Below are 17,453 nucleotides of genomic sequence, written 5' to 3' on the forward strand. Positions count from 1 at the left end.
TTTAAAAAAGATCCTATACCATTTAGGTACAAATATGTATCTTTGAACTGCCAATATGTACCTTTGAAGTACTAATATGCACTTTTTGGGTACAAAGGTGTCTCTTTTTGAAAGGGTACTGTCCCAGTGACAACTTTTACTTTACCTTTATTTCTAAGAGTGTGACCCTATAGACATTACACTTTCCAGTAACAAAAATCCCACATTGTTGTCACATCAAAAATGCACCTTGCTACCTTTTGCACCGGGCCCAATTTGCACATGTAGAGTAAATGTCCTTTAATATTTGTATGTTTTTGTAAAAATTCTGAATATTTCTTTTATTTATAGTATTAGTATTAGTACTCTCATCAGTACACCAAGACAAATTCCTTGTACGTGTAAACCCGCAGTACTTGGCAGTAAAGGTGATTCTGATCTATTAGTTGAGACAGTCCAATGTAGTTTTATTGGTTTATTTGTTTTCTACAAAATGTGCTGTTTTTTTAGTGAGGCTTGTCTTATTTCTGAAATAAATGCCCTATAAATATAAGTCTTATAAATAAAATAAAAGCCTTTTAATTCAGTTTAAAATATCCTGGGGCTACTTGCAGAGAAAGAGGTTTATTGTAAATATCGGCAATTAAATGAACCATCATGATCCCTGTAGTAACAATGTAGTAACCTCCATTAGATCCAGTCAGTTGATTTTAAAAGTTTTGCTGGAGGAGTTCAAAATTGGGTTTGCGTCATTGGGTGTACTGGATGTTAGTGTGCTGAAGGACATCGTTACTAACTTGTAATATTTATAAATCTTTGATGTGTTCATCTGAATGCATGAGCAGGTGCATATATACTCAGTACAGTTAATATGATTCATTATTTTCTTCTGCAACTGGTTGTGGTAATTCAAATTTAACTCCATAGTGTCTGTACATTTGCACTCTTCTCTTGCCAAGAGCAGACAGCCAATAAAATGGCCTTTTGTAAACCACCTTTTATTCAATGCATTGAACTATTTCAGAAATAATGTGTCATTTTCATTTGCATATGCGGTAATTGAACCTATTTAGAAATAAATTTGCAATAAGTGTCAGAAAAAGTGGTCAAAAAGGTGCATCACTGGGGCCGTAACCTTTAAAAAGGTACTAATATGCACTCTTTGTTACAGATATGAGGTACTAATATGAACAATTCAGGTGCAAATGTGTAATGTTTGAAAGGGTACCGCCCCAATGACAGTGTAGTCACAGTGTAGCTTTTGCACAATTTCAAGACTAAATTGACAATTGTTTGCTTGCCTGAAATCCTACTATTTGTAATATACTGTATACTGACATCCAATAAAAAACTTCAGATAATATTTTAACCTTTCCTCTGTTGAATTCGACATTTGATGGCCATCTTACCCTTATTTTCCCCTGAAATGTTTAGCCATCATCATTTAATGGTGTTACTGTATGAGGTTTGTATCGGTTCAATAGGTGACCCCTGCTAATCAACCCTTATTTTATCAGCTACATTCCAGCAAATACTGCAAAACGCCTCGTGTATCTTTTTAAACTAGATTGAACAATAGAAGAGATTAATAAATTGTATCCTAATGCCTTCTCGCATGTTTACTAATACAACAGATGTTCCTCTAAATGTTAGTATCACTGTGTTTATAGTGCCAGGTTAGATGGCTGATAAAGGTATCATACACAAAAAGCACACAAGGGCTCGTGTTGTGGTGCGAAACAGATGACACAGGTCTCCTCAGACTGGTTTAGTGTTAGTTACAGCAACCATCACCTGGAATTAATTAGTATATGAGTCCGGGGAGCATTTAAACAACGGCAGAATGGTTTCACGTTGTGGGTCAGATGCTTTTGGGCCTGTTTTCATTTTCGATTTGATGGGAGAGATGTTTGGCACACACATATATAGCTCATAAATTATACTAAAATAAACCATTTTACGAAAGGCTCAGTACATTAAAAAAAATGCAGCATGAAGTTTAAACAACTTAATTATGCAAGTCATTTTAACCTAATTTTTTAAGTTTTGACTTACTTTTTTAAATTAACTTTTATAAGTGTGAATTCACAATTAAAAGGTGGTCAACGCTAATGCACTTAATTTGTCAAATTAAAGTAACACAAACATATATATTGATATGAAATAATTTTCTACAGTGTTAAGCATTGCATGGGCAGTGCAAAAGATTGTGGGTTCAATCCCTGTGAATGCACATTCTGATAAAACATACGTTGCTTTGGATAGAAGTGTCGGCTAAATGCATGAACGTAAATCTATTTATTGACCATGTAAAATGGTGAAAGAGCTAATTGGTATCAAATAGTAAATGTTTTTTTGTTCTGCACAGTCTAATCCTCAGCCGTCTTTCTGTAAGCACAAAGCATCCAGGTGAAATTCCTTTTGAATAACTAATGAGCCAAAAGAGGAGATCATATGTTTTTTCAGCATCAAAACAGCTTCTGTGTCAGGCCCCTTTTGTAAGGGGGAAATTTACACCACAGTGGCACTTCAATAATTGTTAGCTGGGGGAGGTGTAAACACTATGTCATGTACAGTACTGTAGCCTACTATAACTTGCTTTATTCTCTTCATCACAATCTCATCTGATCGGATTCAATGACCGATTCAGAGAAAAACGTGTCCAGTAACAGGTACTGGAAATATGTGAAACACTGAAATTACACGCTTCGGTTGACGTGAAACATAGTGGAACATTTTGTAAAAAAAAAAATGTGCACATGATCATAAATTATGTTTATACACAGTATTACACCCCAAATACAAAAGATGCATGATGCATTCCGAATATCATTTCATTATTGAAACAACTTCCAACTCATAAAGTGTTTAGACTATTATTTAATATTGAATGTATATGAATGAAGTAAACAAATGTTTGCAAGGTTTTATCAAATTCACCTAAAACAATTTACCTCCACAAACCACTAGAGGGCGCTATGGCGATGACCTGGAAATGTTCATGCCAGGATCTACTGAAATAAACAAGATAAGGCTTGTTCGACTTCATGCGGCGCTACAAGATCTGACAGGCTGGATGAATGACGTCAAAGTACCGCGAGAGCGTGTCGAGAGAAGTCTAAATTCGACTCGCTCTCGCAGTACTTTGACGTCATCCAGTCTGTCAGTTCTAACAGCGCCATATAAATTCGAACAAGCCTTGTATTCTCAGTCAGGCAGTGGCCGTTTTCACAATCCGAAGGCTGCAACCTTCGGAGATCGCATTTGTAGGCTGCATACGTCATCAAAACAGTCTTATTTCAAAATATTGTCAATTATAAAGTTGACTATTTTTCTTAGTTAATGGTTAATTGTTGTAATATGCGTATGACTTGCGAATGTAATGCTCATTTAACCTAAATAAACCAGGCTTGATGACGTATGCAGCCCGCATAACCTGTAACCTGCGGAGGCTGCACCCTTCGGATTGAGAAACGACCAGTGAGTAACACAATTTAACCACATAAATAATAAACACTTTAAAAAGTTTCACGCCACATTATATAAAGTAAAAATGAATTTATTGCACAAATTGATGCCTGCACCACAGTATAAATAACATTTATTATCTATTATGATATTTTGTGACAGTGCTACAGTCTATAATGTTTCCATGACATGCATTTCCAATTTACTGAATTCTTCTTCAGACAGCAGATATTTCCGGATGATAGCTTTGACTTCATCCTCAGTAATAGTTTCATAGTCCTTTCTGTTCTTAAAAGGAAGGTGCCCTGCTAGTTCACATAGGGCCACATTGAAAGCAGACTCTTCCTTTACCCCAAAACAAGACAATCTGGGCCATATAACGATCCTTACGCCGTTTCGGGCTGATGACGGGTCATCCTCCCTGTTTGGCGGGCAACCTCTGGTGATGAAGAGGTTGTGTGCTATGTTCTTATCAACCATGATATCAGTGAGTTTACATACAGCACTGACCGTCAAACCCAGATCTGGACCCTGGGTGTAAAAGAGAAACCCGGATGGAAAGTCCACCAGGCGGTAGAGGTTACTCTTGAGGAGAATGTGTTCCGTCGGGGAGCTTTCAAGTCTCAGCTGATGGTTTAGGTAATAACCATGGAGATGTAGATGGTTGACGGAAGCAAAACCACCCAGGCTGTTGAACCCGACTCTGAAACCTGGATCTGCACTGAGGAGCACCGCCTCGATCCCAATTTGGACCGCCAAAGGTGTCAGTATCTGCGGCTGACAACGATTCGGTTCGGGAACCAACAGACAGTGGCCGAATTCTAAAGGACTCACGTTTATTATGATTTTGCATTTCATATTTGGACCACTTTGATATCTTACTTCACTTGTGGCTTCAGTATTAACCTTCTGTAATTCAAACAGCAACTCTTTCGGGTTGATCTTGTTGAAATTGAACAGGTTCGGATCAAAGTTCTGTCGGATGCTCACGATCTCCTGCGGTTTTCGTCTCTCGGTGCCTCTCATGATGTTCAGCTGAGCGATGTAGCCACACGGACCAGGAAGGATCCGCGTCTCCAGATCACCCAGATGGTACCGAAACAACCCAGCGTCCATCTTTTCAGCCCATCCGGATCGCAGAGCGGTGTCAAATTTGGACTTGCTTTTATTTGGCGAAGAAACATTATTTACAAAATCTTTATCAGTGTAGGTGAAAATAGCACAGTCATCCATAGCGTTTGCCGGTTAAACTTGCGTCTCCTACGTTGTTTTAGTTAAACGTGATAAAATAATTTCCGTCCAGAATAAATCTGTCGTTATTTAAAATCATTTTAATTCCATGTTTCTCATTCAAATCCCCACACCGCGGCGGAGGATGACAGCGCAACACGTGTCTGAATGAGAACGTACTAAACTTCGCTGATTGGTCAGATGGAGAGTCGGTACGGAAAGCGAAAGGACACGTAGCGTTTTTCGCGATTTGTAGTTTTTTGTATTTTCCGTTTAATCGGCTAAGCTACGTTTCGCTAAAACAAACAAAACACACACCCAAAAAATAAAACACTTTTGTCTTAATGAAACAACCTGTGTGTTCGACCTAATACCGCGCCACAAGAACCAACAGGCGGTTGACGTCAAAGTACCGCGAGAGCAATTCGAAACCAGATTCCTCCGTATGATTTCTAGAAACGCTCTCGCGGTACTTGGATGTCAACCGCTAGTCGACCAAAAGGTTACTTCACAAAATATTGAATTTATTTTTATATATTTTTGTATTTTTCTGGTAGTAACCATCCTGTCAAACTTGTCAATTTTTTTGTTTTGCATTGTAAATTTTTTATTCACAAATCCACATTTTTCAATACGTTATCTCGATTTGATGTCTTCCTTGTAGAGATTTTGTTTATTGTTAAATCTCTTAAACACATTGATAATAATAACAGGTTTATTAAGGCTTATGATGATATTATACTTGATAAAAATGATTTATTTTTTTCCTTTCTTTATTTCTCTTCATGTCATTGTATGTCAATGCAGTGCTATTTTGTATTTGTATTCTTTTGTCTTGCAATAAAAAAATAATTCACAAAATATTTATTAAACATGTTTTGTTGTTTTAAAAGCCAAAACTAAGCCTACAGAAAATATATTTTAAAAAGAGGGAAAAATATAATGTTTAAGAATAATAAAGAAATACAAATTCACATTTGTAAAGCAACTTTTAAATGATTCAACAACTCAAATATACTGTAATATAACTTTTGTCTAATCAAATCATTCAAATGTATTATTTTTTGGGAGATAAACAAATAATAATAATAATAATAATAAAGACCACATTTCAAACAAAATTAGTGTTTATATAAAACCAGAATATATAATTTTACAATCAGTAATGAAACACTTAAACATAAATGGTGAAGTGATATCAAATCAATGCATAAATATCAATACTGTTGTGCCCTAAAACACAAAGAGCTCTACATTTATGAAGAATAATTCATATTTTGGAATGCAAAAATATTTAAAATCATTTTTGGAGTGCAAGTAACGGAATGCAGGTGACAGAAACAATATTTGGTCTCCTTAAACTGTATGAAATGTGTGCCTTTAAGACTACCTCTTGGTATATTGTCATATCCCAAATATACCACCAAGTCCTATCTGAGTTGCGTTTATTCAGAGTTGCTGTTATTTCATCCCTCGTTGCTGCATATGAGGCCGTACTCAATAGCCAGATCCAGGCAGCGCTGGGCGGCTTTGCGGACAGGGGCCTGTGTGGGGTCTTCTGCTTTAGCCAGGACGGAGAGGATCTCCAGCGCTTCGCTCTCCATCAGTTTCTCCGCGAGACTTTTGTCGGCCTGCATCAGGTTCATTATGATAACCACCCCACGATGCCTTAGATCCACACTTTCACTCAGCAACAAAGCTTGAAAGATCTCCAACCAGTGGGTGGTCTGCAGAGGATGTGGAGCAGGAGAGTTGAATGAAGATGTCTTTGGTGGAGTGTGTGCCATAATTCAGAGCTTTTTTGTCTTATGTATGCTCCAATGGCCCCATCGGTAAACGTCAAGTACTCATTTATCAACAGCAAATTAGAATTTGCTCATTTGAGCTCTTTAAACTGCATTATTTATTATTAATATTTTATTAAAAAGGCTATTATTGCATATTATTATAACGAACGGTATATTGATGTGTTTATCTATTACATGCAAGTAGATTAATTATAACTATTTTACTCTTATGACTAGTCACTTACTGTTTCAGGAATACGTGAGCAGAGCTCAGGCATGTCTCCGGTCAGCACGGCCAGCGTGCCTGATGCAGCCTTCCTCAGGCGCTCATCATCTTCACCGCTATAAAGGACCAGCAACTTGAGACGGTCACTGTCTTTAACCAGGTAAAGTTTCTGCACCTAATAGATAAAAATAAGCATCCAATAAAAAAACACATTACATGATATATCCTCTCTCTGAACATCTTGAAGGTCAGAAGAGTTTATGAAAAATCCTTCCCATCACATTCATGGTTTATGAAAGACTACAGAATAGCTGCTATTTTTTCAAAATAAACAATCTGGATGAGCTACCACACTAAATACCAAGTAAATGTCAATGCTGAAGTGTGATGCATGCTATGACATACCTCAGTGCTCAAGGCCAGATTACACATACATTCAGTGGCTGCGGCACGAACCATATCGTGCTCTTCAAACATATAGCCCTCTATTTTGGGCACTGCTTTCTCCTTAATGATCTTCTGCCTGTGGAAGATGAAGAAGAAATTACATATCTAAAATGGGAGGAGTCAAAGTTTTTGATGAACAGGACTGCAGCTAACCTGAGTCTCTCACTGATGCCAGCCAGGTTGGTGAGGGCCATCAAAGCCTCGAAGTTCTGCAGCATCGTACAGTCAAGCGCCAGCAGACTGACCAGCGGTCTCACCACCTCGTAGACCTACAGACACACAGATAAATCAACACATTGAACAAACGCTAACATGGACATTTTCATACTGTGATATAGTTCTGATATGAAACCATACCCTCTCGCCAGGGAAGGCGATCTCGGGATTGGATGTGATGGTGAGCTTGGCCAGAGCTTGTGCTGCTTTGATCTTGCCCTTATCTGTGCTCTCAGAAACTAGCGGCAACAAAGCCTGTGTTTGACAGATGAATAATCAATTAATTTGAAAATATATATAATCTTATTGTGGTTTTGGGAGGCATTGCCATACTTACTTTTCCACCACCCTGTGCTACAACTAAACCCCTGTCATCATGTCTCTCCACCAGAGCCAAAATAACCCTGTTAGGAAGAAAATGCAAATGTCTTGCTCACAAAATCATTTTTCAAGGGAGCTCCCCTGACAATGTAACTGAATCTAGGTCTTAATCTGAATTTGGGAAAGCAGCCATGCCAGCATATGGCTAAAATGTTAGCAAACGAATTAGATTTTAGCGGCTTTTGAAATTACCCTGAACTTCCTAACCATGCCATGTCCTTAGATATGTGACCCTGTCTGTGAAATCCAATCTAAAGTAATCTAAATATGATTAAAGAGCATCAAAGTTTGATTTCATTCATTGATTTTAATCTTTGACATGACCTTAAATTTATATGATTGGGGTGAAGGTGAAATACCTGGCGATACATTCCCTGCAGGCTTCAGTGAGGACTGGACTCTCGTGCTTCACCATACACACCAAAGCTGACACAACCCCAACCTCCAGGAGCTTCACCACCCTCTTCTCTACAAAAGACTGGGCATCCTACATACAAACACATCAAATAATGTCATTAAAACTGTCATTAAAGGAATAGTTCACCCAAAAAAAAAAAAAGAAACATCTGTTTACATTGGAATGACGCCCCAAAATACTTTATTTTTGGGTGTACTGGTAACTTTAAGTGATTAAGAACTACATTTCGACTGTATCTCTACCTTTGGGTGCTCCTCGGGTACGTGCTGTTTTGCGTATTTAGCAAGTTCGACCATCTGAGGGTCCGGCTTCTCGACATCATAGCTGTTGGTGCAGTTGACCAACGTGGATCCGACAGCAAACAACACCGTTTTGTCCTCAGACTGCAAAAATGAGGAGAAAATTATGTTATCTCATTGTAACAGAGTGGCAGTGTAGAGCATGTGTGTTTGGACAAAAACATTAAAAGGACGTTGTGAACGATACCTTAGCAAGCTCAAACATAGCTTGAAGGGCTTTCTTATCCTCCACCAAGTCTTCTTTCACATCTGCGTCCAGCGTAAGATAGGCAAGACCCTCGATGGCCCAGCGGCGTGAACTTGGGGGCAGAGCTTCATTGCAAAGCCACCTGGGAAATAAAATATCAACCTATGCATTTAAAAATCAACCTATGCATCTAATGAGGTCAGATATGCAAACACATGCAGAAACAACTTTTAATGCATATCTACAAAAAAGCTTACTTAAAGGAACAGTATGTAAGAAATTTATATCAATTAATCATAAAATGGCCCTGATATGTCACTAGACATTAAGAAATCATTTTCATTTCAAATAGTTATATCACTGACAACAGTGGTCTGGCCAGGATATTGTCATTTAAAAAGTAGAGTTGCAGCCCTCAACTGATGTTTATGTTGTCATTTTGTGTATTGGCCACCAGTTGTGTGATTGCAGTACCAGTTTTAGCCACAAGTTTTGTTATTGCAATACCAGTTTTGGCCACAATCCTACATACTGTTCCTTTAAGAAACAGCTTAGTTAATGCCAGGCAATCCTTTTATCACCAGACTAAAATCCTTAAAATGTGTAGCATTCCTGGCCTTAGCAAACATTACTATTACAAGGAAGGATAAATAATTAAAGGTGCAGTGTGTACATTTTAGCAGCATCTAGTGGTGAGGTTGCGAATTGCAACCAACGGCTCAGTCCACTGCTCATCCCTTGCTTTTGAAATGCATAGAGAAGCTACAGTAGCCGCTACCGGAAAACATGTCATCGTCGGAGACAACTTAGTAAAAAAGTTTGTCCGTTAAGGGCTTCTGTAGAAACATGGCGTCACAAAATGGCGACTTCCACGTAAGGGGACCCTCTGTGTATGTAGATAAAAACGTCTCATTCTAAGGTAATAAAAACATAACGGTTCATTATAAACACCACTGATAATATAGTTTTGTAAATTATTTTGCATTTCTGTCAAGAGATCCTTCTAAAAATTACACACTGCACCTTTAATAGGTACGATGTTCGCCATGTGCATCTAACTGATAGTACGAAACATACTTCCTGCACTGCTTGGCGAGTTTAAGTGTCGAACCCTCAGCGAACTGCTTCATACTAAAATCGGTGCCTCCAGCTGAGCCAAGTTTGCACAGCCCCTTAAAAGAAACCCCACATAAATATGTCAGTTTACACAATGATGCAAAATGCAATATAATAAAGTGACTCAAAAATGTCATACTAACCACCAGCGCTCGCACGCGTATCCGGTCATTTTCGCTTTTCTTGTAAAGATCTTTCAGTAGAGCGACGCCATTAGCTGTGATGAACGACGCCCTCTTGGCTTTGCCGGCGGCGTGAATGAGCGCCTCTACGGCCACCTGCTGGTGGGTGATGTTGTCTGACGCACAGAGGGAAATGACGGCATCCATGATACCGCTGAGCTCTAGGGTGCGATTACCAACATCGCTGGGACCCTGCAGCAGGATTGAGACCGTCTGTATGGCATGTAGTTTCCTCTCCATACCCGCGCTGCCAAAGTGATGCCTGCAGACAAAATGTTGATGGATGGTGAGAAGAACCACAAAACTTGAAGTTACATTTTCTACCGTACAATGAAAGAATAGATTCTGGAATCTGAATGGGAATTGGGAATGTATTTTAGTATGTTCTTCAAATGCAGATGTTTAAGAATCATAAAGGGCACATATTATTCCCATTTTTTACAAGATGTAGCGAGCATGTCCAAAATGCCTCTATTTGGGTGTGTGTACCTTTAAATGCAAATGAGCTACTGCTCCTCACTCCTTTAACAAAATAGACAGTGAGCGCTAAAATTAGATCTGATTCCTATGAATACAGTCTGTGAGAAGATAATATCTTACTATTTAGATATGGTGGACAACGTACAGCTTACTGAGAGTGGAAACTATGGTAATGCAGAACTGTCTGTCTGTGGGCGGGGCTTTATCAGTGTGACATCACATTGATAAGAGAACAAAATGGCATGTCTAATGTGACTGCTTTGGTTTAATGGAGATTAAAAAAGGAGTTCACACACTGCCAACACACATTTATGCTCACACACCTAGTAAAAGTGGATTTTGCATCTTATGAATATCATTCTGTTCCAGTGTATAACCGGTTCTCAATAGAAATCTATGAGATTTCACTTACTGTACATATTCCTCACAAAGCTTGCTGAAGTTTTCTCTCTCCTTATCACTCTTTAGGTCATCATAGAGTTTATTAAGAAGAACTGAGCAGCTCATGGGTGTGCTGTCTGTGAGTGGTGGCCCATCTCCCATCTCTGGAACTGTCCCTGCTACTTCCAGAATCTTCTTCAGGCCTTTAGAAATAAAGACAAGCATAAATCAAAATGACAAAAATGGCGTGTTGCTGCTTAGGAAACCTTATTATGATATTGCATATAATGCTTTCGAGGTTTCCTGTAGCTCAACTTGTAGAGCATTGCATTAGCAGTGCAATATGTCATGGGTTTGATTCCCAGGGAACACACAAAACAAACTGATAAAATGTATAACTTGTAATGCACTGTAAGTCACTTTGAATAAAAACGACTGGCAAATGCATAGAAATGTAAATGTAGCTTAAAAGAATAGTCTACTCATTTTCAATATTAAAATGTGTTATTGCCTTAACTGAGGAGTGGTGGTGCATCCCTCTATCGTCTGTGTGCGTGCGCGTGGGCGCTGGGGCGCGCTGCGACGCTTCGATAGCATTTAGCTTAGCACCATTCATTCAATGGTACCAATCAGAGATAAAGTTAGAAGTGACCAAACACATCAATGTTTTTTCTATTTGGGACGAGTGGTTGTATGAGCAAGTTTGGTGGTACAAAATAAAACGTAGCGCTTTTCTAAGCGGATTTAAAAGAGGAACTATATTTTATGGCGTAATAGCACTTTTGGGAGTACTTCGACTCGGCGCAGTAACACCCTCCCTCTCCCATTATGAGAGTGAGAAGGGGAGCGGATTTTTCAGGCGAGTCGAAAAATGTCATCCAAAATGTTGATGTCTTTCTTTGTTCAGTCGAGAAGAAATTATGTTTTTTGAGAAAGTATTCCAGGATTTTTCTCATTTTAATGGACTTTTATGGACCCCAATACTTAACAGTTTTAATGCAGTTTAAATTGCAGTTTCAAAGGACTCTAAACGATCCCAAACGAGGCATAAGGGTCTTATCTAGCGAAACGATTGTCATTTTTGATAAGAAAAATAAAACATATGCACTTTTAATCCACAACTTCTCTTTTTCCTCCGGCTGTGTGACGAGCCAGCGCGACCTCATGTAATTGTGTAATGACGTAGAAAGGTCACATGTTACATATGAAACGCACATTTGCGGACCATTTTAAACAATAAACTGACACAAAGATATAAATTAGTATCATTCGACATACAACAACGTCAGAAGGGTCCTCTTTCTCCACACTTGTAAACACTGGGGCGTAGTTTCGATAAGTCATCCGTGACCTCTTTACGTGATGACGTATTGCGTGAGGTCGTGCTGGCGTGTCACATGACCAGAGATATACGAGAAGTTGTGGATTAAATGTGGTTTAAGTGCATATTTTTTATTTTTCTTGTCAAAAATGACAATCGTTTCACTGGATAAGACCCTTATGCCTCGTTTGAGTCCTTTGAAGCGGTGTTGAAACTGCAATTTTAAACTGCATTAAAACTGTTAAGTGTTGGGATCCATTAAAGTCCATTAAAATGAGAAAAATCCTGGAATGTTTTACTCAAAAAACATAATTTATTCTCGACTCAACAAAGAAAGACATCAACATCTTGGATGACATGGTGGTGAGTAAATTATCTGAATTTTTTCTTAAGAAAATAGACTAATCCTTTAAAGGGATAGTTGACCCCAAAATGAAAATTCTGTCATCTTTTACTCACTCACATGTTTTTACAAACCTGTATACATTTCTTTGTTCTGATAAACACGAAGGAAGGAAGATATTTTGAGGAACGTTTGTAACCAAACCGATCATGAGCCCGATTCACTTCCATAGTAGGAAAAAAGAATACTATGGAAGTGAATGGGTCTCATGAATGATTTGTTCAAAATATCTTCGTTCTTTGTTCTGATGAACATGAAATTTATACAGGTATGTTAAAACACAAGTGAGTCAATAATGACAGAATTTTCATTTTGGGGTCAACTATCCCTTTAAATGCCTAAAGCATTAATTAGCTAACTAATCACAAATATAGTAACTGATGCACACACACACACACACTTAAACGTAAGGTCAATGAGGACAGATTTTCGGGTCATTACCCTGATCGATGACCCACAGGGTGAGCGAGTTGTCTGGGTTTCTCTGAGATTTTCTCGGCACCTGTTTGACGAGCAGGTTGATGGCACTGTCACGTCCCGGTCCAGACACGCCGGATGCGGGCAGCATGTCAATAAGATGACGCAACATTGAACGCAGCTCACGGGAGGGTTCTGCAACACGCATAGAAAAACATCTTTAAATCTTTGAGATTTTAAGGTTTAGTTTATGACTGCAGAAAACAGTTAACAGCCATAGGAGATTGTCTGACAGAACAACAACAAAAAAACATCTAGGGGATGTCATGCATATTATTACAGCACCTTTCAAGTTAGACCTATTTTAAGTTTGTAAGGTTGTAAATTCTCATTTCTCATTTACTCTTTATTTATAACCCCCATCCTGAACAAAAAAGTTCTCTGAAATCCTGGAAAATGATTTCTGGTCTTGTCATTAAGTAGGCCGCTAAAACTATCTTTCACCTGGCAGTATGGCCTCATCCTTCCCTCGAACCGCTTTCTTCATGCCCTCTGTCAGGGCCTCAAACATCACCTGGACCAGGTGGCACGCCGAAAGAGACACAGCAGAGTCACCAGAACCCATGACACCACACAGCCTGTCCATGCCAAGCTCATTCACAATGGCCATGGTCTACAGACAACAACAAACAAGATGAATCTCCTAAATGACTCCTCCTGTTGACTTTAAAGATTAAATGGCTCATTATTTGGTGTCTGATGAGCATTTACCCTTGATTGGTGTCCGGTACACAGACCAACCAGAGTCCTGAGAGCAGAGAGAACCAGTTCCTCCTGCTGAGACTCTAGAAGTTTCTGGAGAAGTTTCACTCCATCGTTCCTGAAGATCTGCTCAGCACCTGCATCCTCCCGCGAGAGCACCACCAGATTTTGAGCGGCCTGAATGAAAGATGATGAAAAATGTGGAAATTGCTAACGTTATATAAACACTCACAGTTTTAGCGCGTTTAGGTTTCTTGCCAACCTTTTGTTTATCTGAAGTCTGTGCCGAGTTGTCCAGTAGGATATTGAACATTTGTTGGACTCGTGAGTCTGTAGAGGACATCTGTGCTGCCTACAACACATAAACAAAACGTAATTTATACAGGGTGCTCTGATGGGCTCCGGTTAGGGTTTTGAAAGTAAGGCCAAAACTACACTTCTATATTTTCTATCTTAACCCCTTCAGACCCTACGTCCACTAGAATGGACATCATATGTTTTGTGTTTCATACCAATAAAAATGCTGATCAACCAATCAAAATAAGGCACACTGATTAAACACTGGAAAAATCAGGTTTGAAGGGGTTAAAGGGTACATTTGACAAGACATTATTAAAATGTGAAATAAATCTTTGGTGTCCCAGAGTACGTATGTGAAGTTTTAGGTCAAAATACCATTTAGATAATTTATAATAACAAATGCCACTTTGATTCCTAGATTTTGTTAAAAATGGAAATATTGAAGAAGCTTTAGATGTGTGAAATTATACAATGTAAGATGTGGTTTATTTATTTTTTATTTTATTTTATTATTGATTTGTATTTTATTTATTTACTTTTTTATTATTTTAAAATCCTGCCTGGGGTTATGGTTTTTTTTATATTTTGTAAAATCTCAATAAAAGGCATGTTCTACAAAAAAAATACCACTTTTTAGGTGTGAGCAAAAATGCAGTTTTTTGTTGTGACCTCTTAAAGTCGCAATGAAATTGAAATGAAAAACTAATATATATATATATATATATATATATATATATATATATATATATATATATATATATTTATATTTTGGTATTATTAACAAATTACTTATCTGTTGGCTTCATTATTTAAAAAAAAAAATCTTGCGTGCTCATAATCTTTAATCAAAAATGCAAATCTCCTCCCCTCCTCAAAACGATCTCTCTTCACTTCCGGTCATATGGTATGGCAGGTGGGCGGCCCGGGAGAAGATCGCAGCGATTAGCAATTAGTAACACGACCCAACTTCAAACGATCCAATCAGATCTCGATGGACAAATTCAAATCCAGCCCTGCCTTATTTCATCTCAGAAGCCGTTTCATTCGGATATACGTCACCACGAGGAAAATAAGGCAAGCGCTACTTCCGTTTCATGGCGACTTTAAATGCGAATGAGCTGATGAAATGCAAACACTGATCGCCATAATGGTGGTTTGTTGAAATTGAAACTCAGTTGTGCTTTCAATTGTTTTCTTTCTCTCTCTGCACTAAATGGCAATGCTGTGGTTGGATAGAGCGCCTTTAATCTGCACTAAGCAAATTTTTTGTTACATACAGCAAACATCTCTTCACTATCTGCTTGCTGCCTGTCCGATGAGCAAACTGTAAAAAAACGCGATCTCTGTAGACAGCTCAGGCTCGACAAACGGCAATATCAACATAGTGGCCAAACCTAGCACTACAAAACATAACAAAGTGTTCCAGCCAATAAACGACAAGAAGGATTTGGGGGTGGGGGTTGGGCGCGTTCATGAAAGCACGGACAGGAGAGGGAGGGGGAGGAGTTAGCTACGCTCAGTTTGTTTGAAAACAGTTCAAACATCAACAGGAAGTGACGTCGCGTATTATTCGCTTAGAGAGTCTTTAAGGGGTGATATTATTATAGTAAGATCCCCTTTTGACATCACAAGGGGAGTCAAATTTCAACAACCTACTTTTTCACATAATTGCAAATAATGGTTTACTAAAACTGGGTTGATCTTTATCATTTAGTTACTGGGTTGATCTTTATCATATTGTCTAGGTTGATAGAAGCACTGGGGACCCAATTATAGCACTTAAACAATGAAAAAAGTCAGATTTTTATGATATGTGAGTGGTGATTGCTTGTGCCAAAGTCATCTGCAAGATGATGGTGTAGGTCGTTGCCATTGCATTCTGGGTTAGACCCCAGGGAACACACATATGATAAAATGTACTGGATAAATGCATAATGTAAATGCAGCATCAAGAAGTACTAAAATGCTTTTTTTCAGTGTCCACAAATTCATTAAAACCTAAACCATAAGTCTAAATGATACTATGGTTTAATAACATCACTATTAACCCACCTTCTGCTGGATCTGTGCTCCTAGCTGTCTAAGCAGATCTTGAAAAGCTTTATTTTTTGGCTCCAGCTGTGCACATTTCTGAGCATCCAGAAACGCCACGTCCAGCCGTGCGAGCTTCTGCAGAGCCTGTGCTCGACGGAACCGGGCCTTAATGTCACCGGGGTCAACATCCAAGGCTTGAGAGAAGAAACCAAAACACAGACTGATGATTGACAAACTATGTACCCAACATAACCAATCATGGGATTACGAATAGATGTTTCTGTGTACATAAATAGTGAGTGAATACTCATGTGCATGAACAACATGTAATAATCTCTTACCTTTAGTTGCATCTGCCTCTGCTTTGTTAAAGTCCTCTAGTTTGAGATAACATGCAGCACGGTTGCGATACAAAACACCACTGTCAGACTGACCATCACTGATCTTTAAAGCTTTGGTATAGCAGCTGAGAGCGTTTTGCACATCACCCGCCTTAAAATAACTGTTCCCTGCCTCTCTCAATTCAGAGGAGTCCTGGGACATCTAAACATACATGAAAACAGTCAGTTATTACAAACAAACAGGTACTTTTTGAAGCAACACTACACTACACATCACTCCACATAACCATGATACGTGAGTGGAGTTGCATTGAGATGGATTTTGTCGTGCTGATTATCTCACCTTTTTGCGTCTTGGTTTTTACTTCAGGATAAAATGCAGCCGAAGTTTTATTTGCGTATTTTAAATCTTTTAACTGCTGCGAGATATTTGTATCTGTACGAGATCTGTTCACTCCCTTCTGGACAGTTCTGCCTGGTTGCTTGCTTCCTGGTCTTGGTGAGCGAAGTCGACGCTGACGAATCCTATTGGTTGAACGTCGCACGGCGTTATTAATATTCATGAAGTCCGTCTTAAATCACGCCCCTTTTTCCTGCAACGCTTGACCATATAAGTACAACAAGGTCCAGCTTCACCAATAATTTAGGATTCCGTTAAAGTGATACAGGATGATAAAAATACAGTGAATATTTTTCCTTTTCTGGTAGAGGTTATTTTCATTTAGATTCGAAGACGATAATAATGATTTCAGGTGGTATCTTCGTCTATATTGAGATTATTTGTTGTAAAAAAAAAGGTATAACTTAACATTATGTAATTTTATAGTTTAATTTTTTTTTACAAATTTGGTGAAAACAAGACTTATACAAAATTGACATTTACATTTGGCAGGCTCTCCTGGTGAAAACGTATATGGTCCTGGTGTAGTATTTCTCAATCTTTGTAGAAGACAAAACACTTAGTGAAGTGTGATCATCAGGTTGTTGTCATCAGGTTGCACATTTAACAAACCCCTGAGGGAACCACAAAATAACCTGTAGGGAAGACTGGGAATGCTTGATCCACAAAACAGGAAGC

At 38.5% G+C, this 17,453-nt stretch overlaps 2 protein-coding genes across 2 annotated transcripts; both read right to left on the reverse strand.

Moving 5' to 3' along the window:
- Positions 1-3,517: 3,517 nt before the first annotated feature.
- On the reverse strand, positions 3,518-5,024 carry gdpgp1 (GDP-D-glucose phosphorylase 1). Its single transcript, XM_055192979.2, has one exon. The coding sequence runs from the start codon at positions 4,678-4,680 to the stop codon at positions 3,619-3,621; it is 1,062 nt and encodes a 353-aa protein (XP_055048954.2). The 5' UTR covers positions 4,681-5,024; the 3' UTR covers positions 3,518-3,618.
- Positions 5,025-5,786: 762 nt separating this feature from the next.
- Positions 5,787-17,107, reverse strand: unc45a (unc-45 myosin chaperone A). The gene is made up of 19 exons (XM_073868535.1): positions 16,721-17,107; positions 16,376-16,578; positions 16,053-16,228; positions 13,963-14,052; positions 13,710-13,877; positions 13,443-13,611; positions 12,963-13,133; positions 10,829-11,000; positions 9,898-10,198; positions 9,716-9,810; positions 8,639-8,780; positions 8,395-8,535; positions 8,094-8,221; positions 7,691-7,757; positions 7,495-7,608; positions 7,291-7,406; positions 7,096-7,213; positions 6,710-6,865; positions 5,787-6,404 (listed from the first exon to the last, which is right to left on the reverse strand). The coding sequence occupies exons 1-19, from the start codon at positions 16,936-16,938 to the stop codon at positions 6,144-6,146; spliced, it is 3,006 nt and encodes a 1,001-aa protein (XP_073724636.1). The 5' UTR covers positions 16,939-17,107; the 3' UTR covers positions 5,787-6,143.
- Positions 17,108-17,453: the final 346 nt, after the last annotated feature.

Source organism: Misgurnus anguillicaudatus, chromosome 6 (assembly GCF_027580225.2).
Source record: "Misgurnus anguillicaudatus chromosome 6, ASM2758022v2, whole genome shotgun sequence".
Classification (NCBI taxonomy): Eukaryota; Metazoa; Chordata; class Actinopteri; order Cypriniformes; family Cobitidae; genus Misgurnus; species Misgurnus anguillicaudatus.